The sequence below is a fragment of the Ramularia collo-cygni genome, assembly GCF_900074925.1.
Source record: "Ramularia collo-cygni strain URUG2 genome assembly, contig: RCC_scaffold08, whole genome shotgun sequence".
Lineage (NCBI taxonomy): Eukaryota > Fungi > Ascomycota > Dothideomycetes > Mycosphaerellales > Mycosphaerellaceae > Ramularia > Ramularia collo-cygni.
The window spans coordinates 538,777-561,317 of record NW_019716262.1 but is presented as its reverse complement, the minus strand read 5'-3'; the positions used below and the strand labels follow the sequence as shown (position 1 = coordinate 561,317).

Here is a 22,541-nt window from a genome sequence, read left to right as displayed (position 1 = left end):
CAGCTGGGTAACGCATGTTTCCCAGTCCCTCGTGACAGTGGCTCTGTACATTGGTACGGTGAGACCACAGAGCGGATGCGAGATTGCAATGGCATTGCTGGAGAAGATCGCTGGCCAAAGGAGACCGTTGGCTAAAGACTGGAGTGTCGGTTGGCATGCATATTTGAATGGACTGCTATGCTGTAATAGATCCAGTCGCCTGCAATCGACTCGCGGAGCAGTTGATGGTGATGTGAAGAAGGAGGAGGAACGGAAATAAAAGGGAAGGAAGTGGGGTGGATAATCACACGCTAAGGAACCTTAGTGCCCTCAGTTGAGCTACTCACGTTCACAGCATTCAGAATCACTTCCCTCTAGCTCAGCGATCCAAATCATGCCAACAACAACACCGCGCCAGAGCTATAATGTCGTCCTACATCAGCAATCTTCTAACCCACACAACGTCGCGGTATAACAGTCTACGGCGCACGCTCCTTTCCAGCGAAGACGACGGCGACACTGAAGACGACACCCACATTTGCCGTGTCCTACGAGCATACTACACCGAGAAAGGGCGATCATATCCACAATGGCTACCGCCCGATCCAAACGACCGCAAGTCATTGCCTCCCACGTCTTCGCAACAGTCGGGGTACTTCACAAGTGCGGGAGGAAGAAGTCAGTACGGCAGTGCACAAAATCAGAGTCAACCTGGGCAAAGGGCGAGTCTGAGTGATCTTTGGGATCCGCCATCAGCACCTCAGAACAATACCCCCGTGCAGCCACAGAGTCTTCGAGCGTCACGACGACCCATGAACGCTGCTGCGCCGGCAGGGACATCCTCTCTTGCTCCACCACAAGCGCGACCACTACCCTCGCAACGGGCAGGGAGCTACCAGAGCGTATCATCACAACAAAGCTCGAGTCGGCCATCGAGTGGCATGAATGCGGACGGTGGTCCTGCTAGTGCCGGCACGGCTCAGGATAGGCTCAAAGCCAGGCTATGGGGTGGTGGGAGAAGTCCTGCGCCTAGTCAAGTAGGAGCGCCAAATGCCTACGAGACGGGTGGGAATGCAGGCGCTGGGTGGGGTAACGGTGGAGGACAACAACAGCAATATGATGGAGGTGGTGGATCGAGTAATCGGAGATACGGCCGACAATAAGTGTCACGTCGTGCCACAAGAGCGTGACAGTGGAAGGCGGACTCTGGTTCGCAACCCAGCATTTGACTATCGACGGCCTTGATGACAGACAAGGGACATGACATAGACTTCATCATGATTGCGAAACCCTGGAGGGGCACCAAGTACATGTAACTCATGTTCTGTTGGTTGCACTCGGCATTCTCCCACGAACCACTCAATCTTCTTTGTCGTGCAACGAGAAACCCTGCCCAAAAACYGGCCCCAATTGCAGAAGTGGTTCCTTCCATTCGGAATGCGACTGATTAGGTCTTCAAAGCCGCAGCAGGCCTCGCGCGTTTTGAAGTTCTGGCAGTTCTTCTCTGATCGATCACAACGAACTCGTATCACAACCCCCTCAACCTTCAATTTCTGGGCCCGCCAAATAGGTGCGCCTACGTACAAGTTTGAGAGAAGTCTCAGTTCTGTGAATCGTCATCTGTTTCGTTCCCCATCTCGTCAATTTCATTCACTTCATGCTGCGTTTGTTCTTGGCGCTAGCCCTCGATTCGACTACTCGATTTCCTTATACGAAAGCGGTCCGGCCGACTCGGCACGGACTGCAATCGTTACAAATGAGATAATCGGGACATCGACGGATGCTAGCCTCTACTTCGTCCCGGCATCTGTCACAGGCTCAGACGCCTACTTCGTCCCAAGCCCAACTTTGACGACTGTCCCGAGCGCCAAGGACTGTCAGATTCAGCCTACAGCCCTCGCCAACTACGAACCGCCGAGGACAACCAGCGCATCAAGCCCTAGCCAAACGGTAGTCTTCGCCGCAGACAAGTCAGACTCGTCTAGATAGGGCCAGGGTGTCACTCCCAATGCGGCGCCCACGAATCAGCAAAATCCCTCGAGCACCGTTTCGTACGATAACACCGTCGTCATTGCCGTCACTGCGAGCACCACAGGAGATATCAGTAGCGCCGCAGGTCTGACCTTCAAGCCCATCGCCGACCTAGTCGAGATTGGTCTACTGGGCGTGCTTGTTCTGTTGTGAAACATGACAAGATCTGACGGAGATCACGCTTGGAGCTTGGGGGTTGGCACGATACATGAAAAGCTGCTGAAGACTGCAAGTAACATCGCCTTTGGAACTGAAAACTTYGGACGACTTATTACGAGTAGTTTAGGATTGATAGTGTTTGTGATCCAAAGATCGGGTTGGGGTCAACTCAATACTCATAGTTTTGCATCACCACCTTGTGGCGTGCGTGCTTCCTTTCAACATCTATTCCAGGTCGTGATATGTACACCTCGAGATCATTGCTACATCCATGTCCCAGCCTTTCTGAGGCTCAGAGACTGGCCATTATAGTTTCGCTTTCAAATCATCGCTCAAAACCCGGTCCTCGAACCTCCTCATGAGCTTGTTTGTCTGCTCCGCCAAGCTCAGGGTAAGGATGGTGTGCGGCAGGATCCGTGCCAAGTGAGCGAAGAATCCCTTGTAAAGTGCAAATATGCCCTCTGTCTTGACGGTCTGGGACAGGCAGTCAAAGGCGCTCTTGTAGAGATTTCCGGTCTGGTTGTACATCCGGCTCATGACTGTGTCTGGAGGATGCATGACTACGCACACCACAAAGCCGGACGCGGTTGAAGACATGAAGTGTAGCGGCGCTCCGTCTTTGATGTTGAAGTTACGTTGTAGCACTCTCTTCGCGAAGAAATAGGTAGGGAGCTGGACGGACGATCCGAAGCCCGTTCTCACCATTGCTGGTATTACACCTCTCCATAGCCCTCGAACGCCCTCGGCGCCGTATATTTGGCGCATACCGTCCGCTGCGTTTCTGTATTGATGTTGGGWGCCTACAGGAAGGAAGGGAGAGAACGACTGTAACCGCGTTTTGACAAGGAAAAAAGGTGATCCTAGCAGAGCACCCAGAATTCCCGAAGAAGCTCCAGAGGCAATGTTGACGGGCAGAGACTGCATATTCTTCACCGCTTCATCCGTTCGATTCGTAGGCGAGCGTGTGAGAATGAGGGAGTTGAGGGTCGTCCGAATAGGATCGTAGAAGCCAAGTCGACAGCCATTGAGCGTCATCTGGTAGACATAGGCGCAACTCAGTCCGCGCAAGAGGCCCTTGAGACCCTCATTGGTGTAGATGACCTTGACGCCGTGCAGAACGCCTTTGTACATTCGCGGCGCATCGCGCTTGGCTTGCAATTCTCCCTGGAGTTGTAGTCGGATCTTGACCGTCTCAAAGGAGTGGGTGACTGTGACGGCGCCGCACGCCGCGACGCCGCCGGCAATGAAGGATCCAATCGTGGTCGACATGCTCGTCGGCGCACGGGGGAGGGGGTCGATGCTATCGTACCGGCATAGAGTTGACGCAAGGTGGGAAGAGAGTTTGTCGCAGTTGAGACATTAAGCTATTCGGCCGTCAGGGCCCGGCCGTGATCGGCGCCGTGAAGTTCGGTCGTGCTCCAATGTTCAAATGTTCGCGACGACTTTGACAGCATCGGAATCCACCTTGCACCCTTCCCTTCACCTCGTCTCCCCCACTCCACCCGCCACCCCACCCATCACCCCGACCACACCACTCCGGCCATCCATGGCGCCCGGAGATCCGCCGCCCGCGCCCGTGGCCAAGGTGTCGGATGTCATTTCGACCTTCCGGCCCACCCGCCAATTCAAGGCACCGCAAGGCACAAGCTACACATCTGTCGATTTTGACGATGGCGGCGAGTTTCTGCTACTCTCGCGCACCGACGACACCATCCAGCTGTACAACACCAAGGCCGGCGCTCATGCTAAAGAGCTTAAGTCGCAAAAGTACGGCAGCGCCCTGGCTCGCTTCACCCACCACAGCACGTCCATCATCTACGCTTCGACCAAGATAGACGATGGCATCCGCTATCTCTCCATGCACGACAACAACTTCATTCGATACTTTCGCGGACATATAGGAAGGGTGACCAGCCTCAGTCTCAACCCCAGCAATGACACATTCTTGAGCACCAGCATGGACAACACGGTCAAACTGTGGGATGTGCGGTCCTCCAGTGCCCAGGGTCAGCTCAACTTCGAGTCTCCATGGTTGAGCACATACGATCCGAGCGCCACGGTCATCGCCGTTGCCAGCCCGCCTGCTCAGACCGTGCATCTCTACGATTTGCGCAACTACGACAAGCCGCCGTTTGCGACCTTTGATCTCAATAGCCTGGAAGCTCGTTTTGAGTCCAAAGGTCAGCGCCAAGGTGCAGGCTGGACAGGAATGGAATTTAGCAATAACGGCAAGCTGTTGCTGATCTCCACCAATGGCCCAGGGCATTATCTCCTCGATGCCTTTACGGGTGACTTGGTTGCTTACCTACAACGGCCAAGCGGGCCCGACCCGGCACATCTTGCGCCTGGAGACGACTTGCCAAATCATGAGCCAGACAGTCCGACGCCGTCGTTCGTCCAAGCTTCGGCATGCTTCTCGCCCGACGGAAATTTTGTGGTGGGTGGTAATGGCAGAGCGAACGGCCTCTCGGTGTGGGATGCTACCATAGTCAGCAACCGGCCGGATAAAGCCCTGGAGCCCATGGCAGATCTCCCGAGCCAGCGTCCAAGCAAGCTTGTGGCTTACAATCAACGGTACAACTTGCTCGCGAGCGCTGAAAAGGAGGTCACACTGTGGTTGCCCGATAACGATGCTGCATGAACAATGCTTATTTCATTCTGGTTCTGCGAATTAGCGAGGAGTTCGACGGGGACATGAGAGTCAAGGAACGGGCCGCGATGAACACTCGCATCTAGGAAGATCACGCGAAATGACGGATGTCACGGGAAATTGGAGTTGATGTTGTGGGACCTTCAATCTCGGTGCTGGAGTTCTGGAGAATTTCTTAACAGGTATGCTGGACTTCGTGGTGGTCCCAGAATGATAGAACGGTATGTCGGAAGACCTTTCAGTATTCAGTCTCTGTATCATTCCTCTTATGTGTCACCTCGAGAAGCTATTCATGCCTACGATTGCGAGAACGTTGGCTGTTTGCCGCATTTATCGCCTGTGTATTTGCGTCTTCCTTTCGAACGCCATCATCTTTGCGAATTGTCAAGTTGGTTGTCAAAAAGACCAGCTCATACTGAATGCAGACAAAGGACAATCTGCGGAGGATGTCAACATTCCAAGTCTTTCACTGGCCGACGGCCCATGACATGGACTCCTGGCATTACCGTCCGGAGAATGGCACGAATAGCAATCCCATGATCGAGTAGATTCGCCCGAGTGCTGTCTTCGAGTTTGCTGTACGAAGCATCAAAAAGGATGACCGCAGCTTGGACGGTGCTATCACGCCGGCGTGTCTGGTTTCTCTGGCACCATGGGCGAATCTGCAAGACGTGCCGTTCATGGGATATGCTCGGTATTCCCAAAGAACGTGCCAGGCAATGTACGGCTCCCAACAAATCTGCGAGGTTCTTCTCAACTTGCTGGTTGCGAAAGGAGCATGGCAAGAGTGGCGGTGTCATGTATCCGCTCACACATCAGGATGTATTTCAGATATGCGCTGCTCATGACGATCAGGCTGGAGCGGTGGTCTTTGCAGGATACGCGTATGAAGCGAAGATAGACTGCGCAGGGCAGAACAGCCCGGAGACACAGAGGATGAAGATATTAATGGAAGCTCCGTCGGCTGATCCGCCATATGTTGCTTATCCGAAACTTCGCTGGAAGTCTGCGAAGGATGATAGGCCGCTTGGTATTCGCCCATTCGAGTTCGAGAAATGGCTTTGGCGCGAAAGAGGGAAGCAGCAAGGAAACTTATGTCGCCAACTTACCTGCACCTGCAGTCACTGATCTTCTCTTTCCCCCATGATCCCAACTAAACGGTGAGGAGCAATTACGAAGGGAGGACTTTCGCCGACTGGAGACTTCATCATTTTTGTCCACCCGGAACCCCATCATCATTGTCCATTGGAGATCTCATTATTGTTGACAAAGCGCATCTGTTCTCGCACTGCATCGCACATTTCCGACAATGGCTTCAAACAGCCAACACTTTGCTTCCGCGCGCCTCCCATCACTCCCGTCTCAATGCGCCTTCCCTTTTGGCCGGAATACTACACATGCGTCGGTCTATTGGCAGTTGGAATTTGAACGGATTTACAAGCCCTCTCTGTGGAATGGGATTCCGATAGTCATTGAATCAAATCTTCGAGGATTCTGTGAGTACAGTAAAATGGAGAAGACTTTTGTGTTTCCTCTAGAAGAGCAACCACCTCATAGCTGACCCTTCGCTTTCAGTCACTGCTAGGTCCCGTTCCGGAATACACACCCCGGTTCTCCACTTGAACACAAAGCAAAGCCCATCGACGAAGGCGCAATACGCAGACTTCCTTCTGTTGTGCTCCAGATGCCCCTTGGCAGATGTAGTTGAGGCGCACCGCTCTGCATATCCCCACAGACCAATCGATGTGATGTTCGTGATGAGCAGAGTCGACCTAGCGCTTGATAAATTGGCAGGTTCGTCCCACAGTCACTTCCGAGCCAGTCTAAGTGCAGAGTTCGATCTCGCCAGATGGTACACCGAAACATGGTATGTGCAGCCCCTTGTTTACACCAAGAACATGTGCTACGTTGAGAGGCCGGAAGTGTGCCTGAGAAGACTTCAGAAAGGCTTCACATGTGATGTCGCGTGCTTTCATTGCGCGGAATCTTGCTAACGTTTTATTGCTCCCAGGAATATCGATTGTTGTGATGCCGCGGAGGCACAGGGGCAGATGGTACCCAAATACGTCGGACCTGCAGATTTGCCTACATTTCCCGGGCCAGGAGCCCCACTCGTCCGATGGAATGACCACCCTTCTCTGTATCCTCTGTATCCTCCCACTCCAGCAGGGCATCATCCTCCTCCAGCAGCGTATCCTCCTCCAGCGGGGTATGCTCCTCCCCCACCGGAATACCATCCAGCGGCAAATCCTCCAGCGGCGTATTCCCATCCACCAGAATCATCTGCTGCTGCTGCTGCTGCTGCTGCTCCTGCTCCTGCTGGGGATTCCATACAGGGGCCATATCGGCCGAGTCATCCTAGGGATCTTCCCCCACCTCGCGATGTTCGACATCGGATGCCCTCTTCCTATCCTCCAGCTATATCTCTCGGTCCTGTCGCTGCCGCCGCTGAAACTACCACACAGTCGCCATTGCCGCCAATAAACGATCTGATTAGTGATCGTGTGACTTTTGGTAACTCACAAGAGCCTCTACCGGCAATTCACAATTCGCCCAAGAGTTCGGAGGAGCCTCTACCGGCAATTCGCAATTCGCCCAAGAGTTCGGAGAACGGACGTCGTGATTCAGCGAAAACGGGTGAAACCAGCGGACCATGGCCACCTCAAAGTCGCTGCTTGGGGTAGACGATGCCCAACGAGGGGTTGCGAGAGCGCCGCGAGAGCGGTGAATGGAAAAGGCTGTCATTATCCCAAGCTAAGAACAGAACGCTATCAAAGGTACATTCTCTCGCTTAAACCATAAGCAACGCTGCAATGCCAGTCAACCCCAAGACCGCCGCGACCACACCCGTCTTCCTCCCAGCATCACCCTTCTTGGCCATTTCATTGTTCATGCTCGCCGTCGCCACAAGTTGACCATCCTTTACAACACCACTCGTGGCAGTCGGATCCGCTACAACCCACGCCTGGCTCCCAGTAACACTTGCAGTATAATACAAGCTAACATCCGTTTTACTCCCGATCGGATCCTTGAACTCCGTTGTCTTATTCGAAGAAGTATCATCTGAAGAGTCCAGCTCTCCAGCAAATTGAAACAAAAAGTCCGCAAGCCCCAAAGTTGGCTCGGCGCTCGCATCACAGTACCTCCTACTCATGCTTTCCACCGCATCCTTCCCCGCCGATTTCTCCAATTCGTGATCCCCATGAGCGGAATAACAAGATGCACAAGCGGTCGTGAGATCCCAGAATTGTGATTTGCAGAAGCAGATTTGTTGCGTCGCGTTGTTTTGTGCGCGGGGAGGGCTTTCCTCGTGTTGTTGTGTTTGAGGAGTGGATGTTGGCTCCGCCTCTGCCCCTGTGATGATGTCGAGACCGGAGGGACCGTAGATGCATTGTGCTTGGATGGCTTGCACGGCGTTGCAGGGAAACGCGAGGTCTGGGAAGCCGCTTGCGTTGCTGGGACTGCAGACTGAGTCTATGTAGGCGTAAGGGTCGGATTGTGCTTTGGTAGAGGCAATGGTGCCTGCTAGGAGGAGGGCGAAGTGCAGTGTTGAAGGCATGATTTGAAGTAGAGGGAGAGAGACAGTGTGTATGAATGAATGAATGTGATTGTTCTCGTCCGAATGTATTAAGAGTGTGGAGGATGATAGAAGTGAAGGATTGATTGCTTTTTAAAGGAGAGGAAGAGCTGAGAAGAAAGACAGATTTCAAAGGTGACTTACCTTACGACCGCCACGACGGGGCAACCGTATTGTAAGCAATTGAATGTCGAGCTCTCGGTTGGTTTCCCTGTCAGAATGTGTTTCGAGGTGAACACCAACGGCTGTGATATTTTTTCACTGGCGCTTGTGCGGGCATCGCTAACGTTTGCGGGACGCGAAATGTTTGGACAAACTTCACGTAGGCGACATGCAGACCGTCTTCTGAAACAATAGTCAGATATGTACTTGCCGCCGTGGGAGTACGAAATATTCTCGTACCAAATTCGCAACAAAGTGGACGGTCGCAACACAACACAGTCAAAAATGGCGGTGTCCTCGCACCCGCTATTGATTCATGCAAATGTATCCAACCATTGACTCCATCCATATGCGTGCCATCCCAAAAAAACACCCAGTACATGCGGGTTCCGTAAATCCATCGCTAATCAATCCAAAACATCGCTCGCTTCATCGCTAACCAAGTCCAAAAGTGGACCATCGAATATGCCGTAAAAATGATAGCCATCATTCAACAAAGGAAATTCAACTCTGATCATCTAGATCAGCTCGCTTGAATCGCGAAAGAAATCCATCCACAGCACCGATCTCATTCTCGTTCGTGCTGTTCGATTCCGGCCTGATCAGCGGACTCCTCGGACTGATACTCGCATTTTCCTCGCCCTTTCTCTTTCCCGAAAAGACATGAGCGCTTAGTTCATCAATGCTGCCTTTGAACCATCCGGTGCTGGGATCGAAATGCGGACTGGGCGCTACGCCGACCCATGCAGTCCGCTCTACCAAGACACTGTCGTCATCCTCGTCTTCGCATGACGAGGACATGGGCTCTCCGAACCTGAATTCGTAGTTCTCCGATCTCGGTCTCCCACCGTCCGAAGAATCGGAGTCGGATCCGGTTGTCGTTCCGTATTCACCGCCCAAGGCATAATAACTGGCCTCCTCCCCATCGCTACCCGCAAAGCCAGAAACGACATAGTCGTCTTCGAGATCTTCGTCTTCGTCCTCGTCGTCCCGTTGGGAGGCCTTTGAGCGTCCGAGGGCAAGCTCGTGATTGACAGCGCGCAGTTCCTCTTTCAGACGTCCACGGACATATGCGCTTCCCGCCTGCTCAATTTGCAGTTCGAGAGAGGCCGCGTGTGCTATGTTATGCTGGATCGCAGCATCATCGGCGGRGACAATTTGAGGAGAGGCAGCTTCGGATTCCATCGGGGAGTCTGGGGCAAGAACGTCGTCAAAGATCCTTCGGAACTCTCTCGCGTATTCACTGTGAGGGATTGAGAAGACAATCTCATCTATGCCCTCCCATTGTTCAGCATTAGGCCGTCGTTGACGAGCACTGCCAACCAGAACCCGTCGCCATAACCGTGCGACTTCCAAGACCGGATGATTGAGGGAACCACAGCCCCATGCGCCGAGAACAAGTCGTTTGCTACCCTTCGATTGAGCGATACGCAGCACGGCCTTCATTTTGCGAAGGACGACATCGCGATCCCGATCGCAATAACTCACCCCGCACGAACACTCTGCGTCGCGATCACTATTCCGACCACGGCCATCAGGGTGTTTGGGAATGCCGGCGGTGATCACATTGATGAAGAAGCGATCTCGTCGGGCGAGGTCAATGGCGTTGGTATCTCGGAAGACTAGCACGTCTGGGGTGTATACACCTCCAATCTCGGGTAAGGGATAAAAGTCGTCGAAGAGAGAGCCATGCAGGGTCGTTCGCGCGCAAAGAAACTCTTCCTGGCCGTTGCCGCCGTTGAGAAATCCGCCTCCTGGAGTCTTGAGTGACGCCATGTTGTGTACGGTCACATTGAGTCCCGCGTCGTCAGCCTTGCGGCTTTCCGAACTTCGTTTTGGAGCATACGGACGGTCCGAACAACGAGCGGCGGCTTGGAGGACATCGCCCGTGGTAATGCGAATCTTCAGGTCGGGTCGTACCACTGGTGTCGATGCACTCGTCGGGGTCTTTATGACGGATGGGGGGTCGGCGACGAGGTCTGCTTGGGAAAGTCCATGCCTGGCTCGTGGACTATTTCTGAGAAGATCGGGAAGGGCACGGTGGACGGTATATCGGGCTCGGGATTCTCGGTCTGCTCGTCCCGAAGAAGTCATGTTTGATTGCGTGTGCGTGTGGGTGTGCGTGTTCCAGTTCCAGTTCCAGCCACCCCGCACTGCGAAAGCGAAGGTAGATGCGAGTGCTATGTCCTTTGAATCCTGCGACGCTCAGATAGGGTCGAAAAGAGGAGTCTGGTCACCGGGTGGAGCACAGTAAATGACCGAATGACGGCAGCTGGGTGCGGGTCGCTCGTTAAGACGCATGTGAAAGCGCCTGATGTTCGGCACAACGCGTGAAGTTGATCGATCGTTGGTACGCCGTGTTCGCGCCGATCCACCTCTGCTTGCACGGCCGAGGAGAGCAATTATCAGGCAGGCAGGCGGGGCGAGGGAGAGTGTGGGGATGAGGAGGCCAGATAATGAGGAGGATTATTGTGAGTAGACAAAGACAAGCAGAGAGCGAGCGAACGAGAGGCGCAACGGCGCCGTGATGCATCCATCGAGAGAAGCTAAATGCGTGTACAGTTCGGCTAACCCCGATCGTCGGCTTTCACATGTCAAAAGCCTGCGCGCACGGCCCGTTCACAATTGTCAGCTGGAACTTGACGTTGCACGAACGACATCGGACATCCCTTTCCATGGAACAGACATCATTCTAGAAGGCAAATCCTGGACACCCTCTCTCCCCTGCCCTGCGTGGCGGTCCGGAATCAGGCTCTGGCTCCATTGTCGCGGCCGGGACCTTTCGTTTGTTGCGCGACTCGGATACGCTCCTCCACTCGCTTGGCTCAGTCGGGCGGGCTGGGAGCATGGACGCTTGCGGTGCATTTTTCCGTGGCACGCCTTCATGTGACGATTGAGCACTTTTGCAGATCGGATCCCTCGTAGATTGGCTCGATTCATGTGTCTTCTGTAACTACGCTTGCACCTACACCTGCACTATTATGACATCCCCTACATAATTGTTCCATTTCCAGGTGAAACACTTCCATTCCTCCGGTGCGCGAAGGACTTTGAGATTCGGGACTCGTTCGCTACCATTGAACAATGGAAGCTTCTTTGTTTGGATCGTCGATTCCCTGGAATTGTGTCCGTATAGCCGCTAGGTTGCACGTGCAACTCTGGCAACGGCCGGCGTGCGCTGTCAGCTGAATTTTAAATGTCGTACTGTACGGAGGATAGACAAAGGCAAACAATCCTTGCATAGCATCTCATCTGCATCTCCGTGAATCTGACTCGCATCATCATAGACGTTGCAATTGCCTTCATGTACATGCAGTACGTGCCCAAAGTCGAGGCGATGCGCGGTGACAATTATTAGAAATCGATGCTGAGCTGGTTCAGCTGAGTCAAAACTAAATCGAGAGCATTCAGCGGGTCCATCTGCTCCAGGTCATGCACACGTGCAAATGTAGAAGTTGCATGAGGTGTGAAGAAGTGGTACCGATCAAACGAGGAATGGCGAGAGCGTGGTGAGTGCCAGAGTGGGCCACGGTCAGCATCCTTCCGGAAGCACACCGCCCGGCATTAAACACAAACACATCCGACGTCAGTCCATCTTCACATGTGAAAGAGTGCTGCCACCACGAGACCTCTGGGACCAGCGTGACTACACCAAACATGCCCGGCATGCCACCGTCCCTCCCCGCGGCCCACACCGCCGATGCTGCATCACCACCGTCCGCTGCACCCATCCGACCCGCCAAACCCGCTGTGTCCTCCCTGCGCTACCCCTCCAGCCGCAAGACCATCTACGACCGCAATCTCAATCGCACCAAGACGTCGGAAATCTCACTGGCTTCTTTCTCGTATCTCTTCAACACGTTGATTACCTACCACCACTCACGCTCCGGCTCCGTGTCCGAGATTGAAACACGCCTCAACCGCGCCGGCTATCCTATAGGCACCAAGCTCCTCGATTTGCTTCTCTACCGCCAGCCTCCACGCACCGCTGCTCGACCCACGCGTGTACTCGACTTGCTGCAATTCATCCATGGCGTGCTATGGAGGGCTCTCTTCAATCGGCCCGCCGATGCTCTGGAGCAGAGCAACACAAAGCGCAATGAGTACATGATTGTAGACAATGAGCCATTGGTCAATACCTTCATCAGCATCCCCAAAGAGATGAGCCAACTGAACTGCGCGGCATTTGTGGCAGGCATCATCGAGGGCATGTGTGATGCTGCTGGCTTCGCAACTGAAAGCGTGAGCGCGCATTGGGCGGGTGTGGAGGACGAGATGTGGCCGGGAAAAACGATTTACCTGATGAGATTCAAGGAAAGCGTACTGGAGCGAGAGGAATCTATCAAGGCTATGGGAGGTTGATTGGTAGGTTGGACTGCAACTGCCATTTGAATGCCTACATTCCGATCGAACCTCGGCCTGTCAAAGGATGCTATCGACATACGCCTATGGGCAGGTTCGGCGATGTAGTTGCACGCTTCAAGATGCGGTGGTACTCGCCGTCTTCCATGTCGTCGGATCGGTGAAGAGTATCTTCGAGCATCTCCGACTCTGAACTGCTCGCAACTTCAAGTTCAGCATCACCTACTGTTGCCTGGCCAATGTAGCCATCGCCCAGTCGACTGGCCTCAAGCACATCTTCCCAGATGTTTGCAAAATCTGGCCCACCGGCTTTGATAAGGTGAACGCCGAGAAAGTGGCTCCAATACCCGGGATGCGTACAAGACCACTTGACCATCTCCTTGCGCAAAGCATCCAGATCCGAGCTAGCGACAACCGCCCAAGTCTTTTTCTTGCTTACGGTGTGGACCAGCCACATGCACAGCGCCTCCTTCTCGGTATTTCCATCTGACTGGTCTGTTATGACGTCGCCAATGGCTTGCAGGAGGATCTTGACAAAGGCCGGAAGAAATGCCCTTTGCTGGGCCAAGATAGCTCTCAGTAAGCGATCCCATATTAGATATGCGCCGTCAAGTGGATCTCCAATCCTGTTTTCGCAATGTTAGCATGCTTCACAACACGCTGGAGACGGACGGCTTACTCTCGCTTGGATGGAACCAGCAGCTTATCTTGCACAAATCTCTGTACCAAGCTTTCTATCCCCTGTGCAGTGCCGCCAACGATTCTCACACACTCTTTCGCCGTTTTTTCTTCCACCACTGGTTTTTCTGTACTGCCTTTTTGCTTTCCTTTCTTCTTCAAGGCTAACTTCCTCTCCGTGCGGAACGTCTTCAGCAACTCCCGGATCTTTTCTAAACCCTCCTCGCTCGCCTCAATTTCCATCTCGACTTCAGGCACCACCTCCTTCAGCCGACTCCAATAAACTTCCCACAACCACCTCAAAGCCTCTTCCGTAGCTCCGACCAATCTCCTCAACCCAGGTAGTTCCTCGTGTGTAGCTTCATGCCGTAGCCCCACAAATTCCACAGGCATCCCAATCTTCCTCGCGATATCCAGCATTGAGCTCGGCTCCAGCATCCGTTCCCGAGATCTCCCTATATCGCAAAAGCCCGTGACAAATCGCGTGAAAGCGGCAGAGTAGACGGCACGAATGCTGAAAGACGACAATGAGGACTGTGATTGTTGTTGGTGATGTAGAATTGCGTCTGTGAGGAGAGCGGTGGATTCCACTGCGTGTGGGAGGTTTCCGCGAAGTTTCCATGCCATGATGCGGTTCACGGCTTGGAGACGRTCCGTCGTGGTGTTTGAGCTTGGGTCTGCGGTTGGGGCTGGGTAGAGTTGAGAGCGGACTCCCAGCAGGTCCGAGGGCGTGCGCCAGGGGGTTATGGTGTATTTTGCCATTGTGTCTTGCGGTGATGCGTGGAGTTATGTCGTTTTAGTCGAAGAATGAGAAGTTCAACGGGAGCAAGCCCGGATCTTTGTCTGAGCCTTATGGAAGTGCTTGATGAACTTCCTTCTCTCTTATGTGTGATGATCGTGCACTACTTGTTTTACGTTTCGCGTGATGATCAGTCAATTGGAGTCTCATATGGCAATAATGTCAGTCCAGTCCATCGGAGTCCAGTGGGACAGTGTCAGAGTCTCGTTTTCGTTTCAACTTCACGAAGTTCGTCTTGAACTCTCCGTGCTGTCATAGTCACACATGTCAAGGTTGCTTTAATGAACGTCCCGAGTCCAAAAGTGATTTTCACATGTCGTCTCATGGCAATCTATTTTAGCCTGGACCCTGATCCGCGCGACACCCCTCCATCGGTCCCGGACTCCCGCAGTGCCCTCTTCCGTCATCCCACGTTTTGAAGCTTCATCATGAACCTCACTCACATGGAACTGGCGTGCTGACCGAAAATGAGCGTGTCGCGAGCGCACAGTCTCAAGGACATCGTCAAAGAGGTCAAGCATCGAATGTCCGGTTCGCAAACAGATACTCAGGAAGACGGGCAAAACAAGATTCAGGGTGGGGACACTTTCGAGGTCCATGGCGTGCAAGACTCAAACGGCGGCGAGGTATGATGTACCTCGAATGATTCGGCGCACGGGTACTGACGACGTGCAAGCCAGAAGAAGATGGCGCTACGCTACATACCAGCGATTCGGAGGGACTGTCGGAGCAACTGGAGGTCGTCTTCAACCAGCAAAATGACAAGCGACGCCGGGCTTCATTAAGGGAAGAAGACGGGGAACAGGCAGCACGTCCATCCCGCCCACGATCTACGCGGAAAAGGACATCGTGCTTTGTGCACTCCATGCTGGAAGAGCGGTTCCGAGCAGGCACGCGGAACCAGAAACAAGCGAATGTGATTCCCGAGGACATGTATAAGATAGCGGACAAGCAGTCGACACCTACCACGCCTGATGGACAGCAACATACCCAGTCTCGCTTGCTCACGAAGGGCGAACTGAGCAATATGGTAAGCGTGCTCAAGCGCCCTGTACGATGTCTAAAAAATCTGCTGACATCTGTGCCTTTTTCTTAGGCGTTTGGAATTCGGGAGTTGTCGAAAAAGTTAAGCCGCTTACGACTTTTGCTCGACGTTCGTCAAATTCACATTCTCACCAAGGCTCATGATCAGAAGCTCATTGCTCACACCCGGCGTGTAACGGAGTGGCTATTGAAGCAGCGCAATCCAGAAGGCAAAACCTACACCGTCTGGGTGGAAAACACCATGCAGAAGAACCAGGCTTTCGACGCGGATTCTCTCATAGCACAGGACGAGTCTTTCAAAAATCGACTAAAGTTCTGGAGCAATGATCTCTGCGCAAAGAAACCGCACACGTTCGACATATGTCTCGCCCTAGGCGGAGATGGCACAGTTCTATACGCATCATGGCTGTTCCAGCGTGTGGTACCCCCTGTCATGTCCTTTGCGCTTGGATCTCTTGGATTCCTAACAAAGTTCGATTTTGAACACTACCCTACCACCCTCACCCGCGGGTTCACCGAAGGCATAACTGTCTCTCTTCGATTACGCTTCGAAGCAACAATCATGCGCTCCACCGCCCGTGATGACCAAGACGAGCAGAACTCTCGAGATCTGGTCGATGAACTCATCGGAACGGCCAGCGACGACATCAACACCCACCGCCCAGCAGGCACCAACAACATCCTCAATGACATTGTCATAGATCGAGGCCCGAACCCAACCATGAGCAGTATCGAGGTGTTTGGCGACGACGAGCATTTCACCACCGTTCAAGCAGATGGAATCTGCGTCGCGACGCCCACCGGTTCCACAGCCTACAATCTCGCTGCAGGAGGCAGCTTGTGTCATCCCGATAATCCCGTCATACTCGTCACTGCAATCGCTCCGCACACGCTTAGCTTCAGGCCAATCATTCTCCCCGACACGATAGTATTGCGGATCGGAGTACCATATGATGCGCGAGCGAGCTGCTGGGCGAGTTTCGACGGAAAAGAACGGTACGTATCGAAACAGACTCACTTCTCGGAATGCCCAACTGACTTGTATAGATCGGAATTGAAACCTGGAGACTATGTAACCATATCTGCCAGCAGATTTCCCTTTCCGAGTGTGCTACCCCTAGACCGCAGGACGGAGGACTGGGTAGACAGCATAAGCCGCACGCTGAACTGGAACAACAGACAACGGCAAAAAGCCTATGATGACGACAACAGCAATTCAAAATGATGAGCATGGGAGGCAATCAGTCATGGTCACTGGAATCAAATCCCAAAACTGATGATGCATCAATCTCGTTCAAGACTCAWCTCTAATAAGATCTTCTACATGCCTGCTTCGTAATGTCTGCAATCTCTGACCAAGAACAATAGGGTAATACGCAACACACAAAAGACCAAAGCAAAATGCGTCTGGGGCAGCATGGCTTTCACTCTGTAGCCGGAATGCTGCGCCTCTTTTCTCTTCATAATGACCCAACCATCTCTGTGCGCCAGTGGTAACCAAAACCTGGCAATTGCATTCTCCAAATAGTCTTGAAAAGTCGAAACAAAACGCAAAGGGCTGGACCCGGTGCGCTGAGCGAATGAAGGACAGTCAGCCGTCCAAGAAACTAAGGGGTATAAAACGTCGGCGAAAGGAGTTTACACATTAGCGAAAAGATGCAGGATCGTCATGTCGACAATGATATTGGCGCCAGACATGAATGGAAATCTCACATCCACATCAGACGACAGCCCAGGACTTCCAGTAGTTTTTCAGAAGATGCAGAACCTGCCTCTGGGTCATGGTGTCCTCGCACGCTAGCTGTACTGTCGTGCCGTCTTGCAGTTCCAACACGACCGAGTTGGCCAACTCTTGTCGGTCGAGATCCGGTGCATAGGGAGCATTAAATAGCTGCAGAGGAAAGCTCTTCATTGCGACTCCCTTGTGGATCTCCATGGCATGTGCAATGGCGAATTGCAGGTGACCGTTGTCGTTGATTGTCACGATACGGCGTTTCCACAGCTACAATTGTGTTTGGTTAGTTCATCAGTCCTCAGACAATGCAAAGGCAGGGCATCTTACCAAAGAGTCTGGAAATTGCACGTTGAGATCGCCAACTACAACGGCCGGAGGGGTGTCCGAATCGTGGGTTGCCAAACTGGCGCGGCTGCTCATTTTGGCACCCGCCCCACTTTCAAGGCTTCTTACACTGGCTGTTTCCATCACCGACTGCTGGCTTTGCCTCCGTTTGGGCCCACTCAATGTGCTGACACGCTTGAAAAAGCGACTTGTTCGCGTACCGATCTTATGAGTACTGTGTCCGTCGTTGACCGAGGGTGTTGATGCGCTCTGGTGTGGTGGAGCTGGAAAGTCGAACGTTTGGGGAGTTTCAGGAGATGCGACAAGCTTTGCACGGCGACCAAAGCGACTCGACGATGAATGCAGATTTCGCGCATCCCCTGAGCCACGGGATGAAGATGATAGCGCGGGCGAGGAGACAGTGGATTGCTGCGCTGCATCGATGTCAATCGGCGGCAAGTCGGTWTTCAATGGTGATGTTGGGTTGCGATTGCCGTTGATTGTTAAATCCGACTGTAGGAGTTGTGYCGGATCAGGTTCAGTGCGTGAGCGTACTATACGAGCCGTGACAGACACCGAATTTCGACTCGTCACAGGATCATGCTGAACGCTCCAGACAGGAGCGTTTTGTTCCACAGGGGAAGTGAAAATTGGGGCTTGACTTGCGCTGCTTGGCTTACTGGACTTTCGGAATGACACAGGTCGTGCTCCTGGCGAAGGAGCCTTGCGAGGTCCTCGGCCCTTGGCGTCTCGTTGTAGCGATGCATTGGGTGTCATCCCTGGTAATACCGGGCTCGAAGAAACACCGAAACCGGAAGCGTTGGCCTCCCTAGTTGAAACCTCATTGAGCGCCTGAATGCGCCTGGATATGCCAGATGACACCTTTCGGGGTGCATTCCAAGCCGAATCTCCTTTCTCCGGTGGGGATGAGCTCAGGAGTGCAGGGCTTGATTCAGGCGACAACTGTCCAGTCTCGCTTTGACGACTCGTCATATTCCGCGTGATGCTCACAGATCTCACCATGCTGATGTCCTCCATACTCGGCTGGTGAGAGAACAGGATCGGTCGAGCCTCCTGCACTGTGGCGGAATGCAATTCTTCTAGGAACTCGTCATCTGACATGAAATCATCTGGGTTGCCCGATGGCGTCTCGATGTGCAGGGGTTCGACAAGACCACGCCTTCGCCTTGTTAGGTCAGAGCTCGCAGGTCTTGATATTGGTTCCGCATTGCGCAATGTGTCGCTACTTGGGGCGTGAGCAAGGGTTTCTACTTCGAGGTTTGCGCCGGTGTCCGGGGTCGCCGGTCTTGAGCGATCCGCCATCTCTTGATTCGTGGTAGATGCGGCATCGCTGGCCTCGTGGAGTCCCGCAGTCCGCTCAGTAGGCGTGTGACTATCCCTCATCGATGCTTTGTCCTCTGCAGAATCGGCAGCAACGTCTCGTCCAGCCGTCACAACTGTCGATTTTGACAGAGCAGATCCATGACGCTCATCGCTAGCGCCGGGCTCTACTGGATGCTCATCGTTCGGGTTGTCGCGCAAAGAAGCAGCTCGCTCGTCCGCATCATCCGAGCTCGGTGTCCCGTACCGAATCTCGATGCCAGAATCTGCTTTGATGGATTGAGGATGAGTCTCGTCATCCGTGTGAGACTGCTCTGCTTCTGCATCTTGGTGTTGCGGCTTCTCGTCACTGGTCGTAGCGATCGGCTCTGGTGGAGGTAGCTCGGGCATCTCCGGTGGATCTTCGACTGGCGGGGTGAAGGATTGGGGCCCCTGTGACTTTCGGATCTGTCTTTTCCGAAGTTCTACGGCCTTCATCAAACGAAGACGATCTGGCGTCATTGCCGTCGATCTATGCGATGGCGCAGATTTCACACTTCCCCGGGAGTACGGGCGCGGATTGTACTCTACTGGAATTGGAGGAGGAAGAGGTAGGCGCATAGTAGGCTCGGCTCGCAAAGGCGCTGATTTGAGAGCAGGCGCGACTTGCCCTTGAGACTGCGGTCGGAGTGGCTCTGGCTTTCTCGACTGTCTGAGGCTCGCAGGCACGACCGAGACCCGCGCTGGCCGCATAACCTTCTCTGCAGAAGTCACGGGCCGCGGACCAAGCTTGACTTTGGGTTGGAAATACTTGTCGTATTTGCTGAGGTCATATGGATCATAGTCCATTGAAGCGTCTCGAATGCTTGAAGGTGCCTCCGATGGAGCTGAACTGATACTTGGAGGTGCCTCGGCGTCCTCGCCACGTCGGAGATGAACTGTCTGTKATGGCAGGGTGGAAGCCTCCTCTGGCGCTAGCTCCAACACGCCCAWTTCGACTGGAGGACTCTCTGGAGCGCTTTCCTGAACAGCGTCATCTGCCAATCTTACAGCCGCAGAGACTAGCAAATCGCTCGTCCTTGGAGGTGATGCGCTCTGTTCAGGTTCCGTCACCACAATGGACGCAACGGTTTCGACCCCCGGATCCGGCTGCGGACTCGCATCCTTCGTGGGGCTTTCAGCATCTTCGAGCACAACGCCAGAGTTCAAGGTCACCACCGCGGGTGTCATCTGCGGTGACATAGAAGGCGAATTTCCCCCACTAACCTGGAGTGAAGTCATGGGACGTTCGCCGCGCTCCGCCCTCTTCGAGGAGTTGTCCGCCCTTCGCGCTGCCTTGTAGCGCTGTGCAGCAGACAAGCTGGATGAGACGCTCGTGCCGTTGAGACTGCCAACATCCGCACCAGCATCTTCACCATCTTCGGTGATTTCATCGAGACGGCCCGCCGAAGGCGACGGCGATGCTGTGTGTAGTTGGAAGGTCTTGGCTAGCGCAGTGTCGTTGAGGGCTTCGCCCGTAGTGATCTCCAGTAGTGTTTCGTACGGCGAATATCGCTCAAGTATGTCCTGGAAATGGACCGTCGTTCGTGCTGCTCATATCACAAGTCAATGCGTGTCCAATGCTCGCTCTTCCTGTCCGTCCCTCTTCGCCTGCCTGTACATACCCTGCAGTAACCTGGACGTTCCCTCGGGAATGTACTTGATTAACAGCCGCCGTCGCCGATAGATCATCAACCCGTACAACGGCGAAGCCTGTGTGTAGGCCGTTATAGCGTTGCGCGCTTCCGAGACGCCATTCCGCCCGCGGGCCAGCAACTCGACACCGTCTCGCGAGACGTATTGCAGCAGAAACCTGTGTACCTCTCAGCTTTGCCTCACCGCACCTATTGGCCCTTCTCTTGTCCTACTCACCAGCCCGCAGCCTCGGCGACCGCCGTCTGATACGCTTCCCGCACGTCCGGACTGTCCAGACCATTGAGGGACATTATTTATATTGCACGCGCCCACTAGAGAGTCGCCGTTCGCGGATGTGGATCGGGGTCAAGAACTGGGGTATCGCAAAGGGAGGCGAGGCTGTCGAAGGTGCAACTGTCGCTGGGCTGGTCCAACGACTTGCCAGACATTACTCCTCGCTGTCGGTGTTGATTTGGTCTTGGTTCGCGGTGTAAGCCTCGCTGCGGCATGCGCAATGCCCAAGGAAGGGTGTGTACAACATCGGACATGCCTGTCTGTCCCTCCAAACTGCCTACATTGTTAGAGTTTCACCAGTTGGACGCTACAAGCCACGATGATCCACCTCCTCCTTCGGCCCATCTTGCGCCTGGCCAATCACCGTGCAGTCTCGGCAGCGATAAATCTATGCAAGGCTCGCGCGGAGGCCCCCGCTTGCCTGAAGCCTCGATCCTTGTCGCGGCAATGCATGTGATGTGTTCCAGAGTGCTGATGAGATCATGAGAAACAACATGTTCCTTTCAATAGCATCACCCTGCGTTTCAACACGTGCCGCACGCAGATGTATGCATCTAATTTCGACATCAAAGACACCGCATGTCGACGTGCAAGGGTGCCCGTATGCCCCTATCACGTAGCACGATGACCAAGCATTGCGGCGTCCACCAACGACGATGAGTCGGGCGGACTTTTATCTGGAGAGGAAGCGATCTGCGTGCACACAATTTGGACGATGCCACTCTCTGTTCGCATCGGACCGGGCGGACTTGCTCCGAGACGAGCATGAGGATGAGTATGCACTGCAATGTTGACTTTGATATCGCACGTCTGGTCTCCAGCCGAGCAGATGGTGCTCTCTTGGAGTTTGAACGATGCTGAATCGTTCGAGCAGAAACCGGGTTTTCGAGCACGTCCAATACCTGTACCTGACCTTTACAGCAAGTGCTTATGAGCAGGTGTCTGAAACCATTTCGATGGGGTCGCTACATTGCGCACTGCCGTGCCGCTCCGGCTGTTTTCCGCAAAGAAGATTACCACAGGGTTCACCGTGGTTGCGAGTCGTACCTCACTGACTTCCGTTATCATCCGTCCATCAACAAATTACAACATCAAGAACATGGCATCAAAGCTGCCAGATGTCACGTCCATCCAGGCGCTCCCTGCCGAGGAGAGAGCAGCCATCCTTGACCTCCTATTCGAACCAAGTACACAATTGCATAAGCTCTCAGTCCCGCTTCTACAGCAGCAAAAGTTTTCCTCATACGCCGATCTGATCTCGGCCGTGGGCGTACAATTGACCGAGCTCTCCGAATCTTCCTCCAGTTCAGATACGACTTKGCTGGAAAGCATTCTGGGCTCGCATCCACGGCTGGGTGCGAAGAAAGTCGAGAGCGCACAGTCGCAAGCGGAACAAGCACAGCTTCACGGTACCTCCGAGGAGTCTGAGCAGCTTCGCTCTCTCAATGAAGAGTATGAGAGGAAGTATCCAGGATTGAGATACGTGGTCTTTGTAAACGGTCGGAGCCGGCCTGTGATCATGGAGGACATGCGTCAGCGTATCGACAATGGTGATATGGTGTCGGAGCGAGCAAAGGCAATCAGGGTAAGTCTGATCACTTGAAGTCGTAGTTCCTCCACAGCTCCATTGAATGACATGTCCAAAGGCAATGTGCGAGATCGCCGCGGATCGAGCTTCGAAGCTGTCATAAGAATGAGGCTGAGATTACCAGAGTACGACTTACGGTTGCGTTTTCAGGCGACACCAGACCAC

At 53.7% G+C, this 22,541-nt stretch overlaps 11 protein-coding genes; 5 read left to right on the top strand and 6 right to left on the bottom strand.

The window, feature by feature from the left end:
* Positions 1 to 404: 404 nt before the first annotated feature.
* On the top strand, positions 405 to 1,142 carry RCC_05752 (uncharacterized protein; the record flags this gene model as incomplete). Its single annotated transcript, XM_023771018.1, has 1 exon — positions 405 to 1,142. The coding sequence occupies one exon, from the start codon at positions 405 to 407 to the stop codon at positions 1,140 to 1,142; it is 738 nt and encodes a 245-aa protein (XP_023626786.1).
* A 1,333-nt stretch (positions 1,143 to 2,475) lies between these two features.
* RCC_05751 (probable oxaloacetate/sulfate carrier) lies at positions 2,476 to 3,438 on the bottom strand (the record flags this gene model as incomplete). Its single annotated transcript, XM_023771017.1, has 1 exon — positions 2,476 to 3,438. One exon carries the CDS (start codon positions 3,436 to 3,438, stop codon positions 2,476 to 2,478), a length of 963 nt encoding a protein of 320 aa, XP_023626785.1.
* A 160-nt stretch (positions 3,439 to 3,598) lies between these two features.
* Positions 3,599 to 4,810, top strand: RCC_05750 (related to WD repeat protein; the record flags this gene model as incomplete). Its single annotated transcript, XM_023771016.1, has 1 exon — positions 3,599 to 4,810. One exon carries the CDS (start codon positions 3,599 to 3,601, stop codon positions 4,808 to 4,810), a length of 1,212 nt encoding a protein of 403 aa, XP_023626784.1.
* Positions 4,811 to 6,904: 2,094 nt separating this feature from the next.
* On the bottom strand, positions 6,905 to 7,162 carry RCC_05749 (uncharacterized protein; the record flags this gene model as incomplete). Its single annotated transcript, XM_023771015.1, has 1 exon — positions 6,905 to 7,162. The coding sequence occupies one exon, from the start codon at positions 7,160 to 7,162 to the stop codon at positions 6,905 to 6,907; it is 258 nt and encodes an 85-aa protein (XP_023626783.1).
* A 448-nt stretch (positions 7,163 to 7,610) lies between these two features.
* On the bottom strand, positions 7,611 to 8,378 carry RCC_05748 (uncharacterized protein; the record flags this gene model as incomplete). The annotated part of the gene is made up of 1 exon (XM_023771014.1): positions 7,611 to 8,378. The coding sequence occupies one exon, from the start codon at positions 8,376 to 8,378 to the stop codon at positions 7,611 to 7,613; it is 768 nt and encodes a 255-aa protein (XP_023626782.1).
* A 684-nt stretch (positions 8,379 to 9,062) lies between these two features.
* Positions 9,063 to 10,652, bottom strand: RCC_05747 (uncharacterized protein; the record flags this gene model as incomplete). Its single annotated transcript, XM_023771013.1, has 1 exon — positions 9,063 to 10,652. One exon carries the CDS (start codon positions 10,650 to 10,652, stop codon positions 9,063 to 9,065), a length of 1,590 nt encoding a protein of 529 aa, XP_023626781.1.
* Positions 10,653 to 12,215: 1,563 nt separating this feature from the next.
* On the top strand, positions 12,216 to 12,920 carry RCC_05746 (related to SPP30 protein; the record flags this gene model as incomplete). The annotated part of the gene is made up of 1 exon (XM_023771012.1): positions 12,216 to 12,920. The coding sequence occupies one exon, from the start codon at positions 12,216 to 12,218 to the stop codon at positions 12,918 to 12,920; it is 705 nt and encodes a 234-aa protein (XP_023626780.1).
* A 70-nt stretch (positions 12,921 to 12,990) lies between these two features.
* Positions 12,991 to 14,360, bottom strand: RCC_05745 (uncharacterized protein; the record flags this gene model as incomplete). XM_023771011.1 has 2 exons in its annotated part: positions 12,991 to 13,546; positions 13,600 to 14,360. The coding sequence occupies 2 exons, from the start codon at positions 14,358 to 14,360 to the stop codon at positions 12,991 to 12,993; spliced, it is 1,317 nt and encodes a 438-aa protein (XP_023626779.1).
* Positions 14,361 to 14,864: 504 nt separating this feature from the next.
* Positions 14,865 to 16,666, top strand: RCC_05744 (related to NAD+ kinase; the record flags this gene model as incomplete). XM_023771010.1 has 4 exons in its annotated part: positions 14,865 to 15,023; positions 15,074 to 15,427; positions 15,494 to 16,437; positions 16,489 to 16,666. The coding sequence occupies 4 exons, from the start codon at positions 14,865 to 14,867 to the stop codon at positions 16,664 to 16,666; spliced, it is 1,635 nt and encodes a 544-aa protein (XP_023626778.1).
* A 495-nt stretch (positions 16,667 to 17,161) lies between these two features.
* Positions 17,162 to 20,805, bottom strand: RCC_05743 (uncharacterized protein; the record flags this gene model as incomplete). XM_023771009.1 has 4 exons in its annotated part: positions 17,162 to 17,443; positions 17,504 to 20,409; positions 20,485 to 20,672; positions 20,732 to 20,805. The coding sequence occupies 4 exons, from the start codon at positions 20,803 to 20,805 to the stop codon at positions 17,162 to 17,164; spliced, it is 3,450 nt and encodes a 1,149-aa protein (XP_023626777.1).
* Positions 20,806 to 21,887: 1,082 nt separating this feature from the next.
* Positions 21,888 to 22,479, top strand: RCC_05742 (uncharacterized protein; the record flags this gene model as incomplete). XM_023771008.1 has 2 exons in its annotated part: positions 21,888 to 22,373; positions 22,435 to 22,479. The coding sequence occupies 2 exons, from the start codon at positions 21,888 to 21,890 to the stop codon at positions 22,477 to 22,479; spliced, it is 531 nt and encodes a 176-aa protein (XP_023626776.1).
* Positions 22,480 to 22,541: the final 62 nt, after the last annotated feature.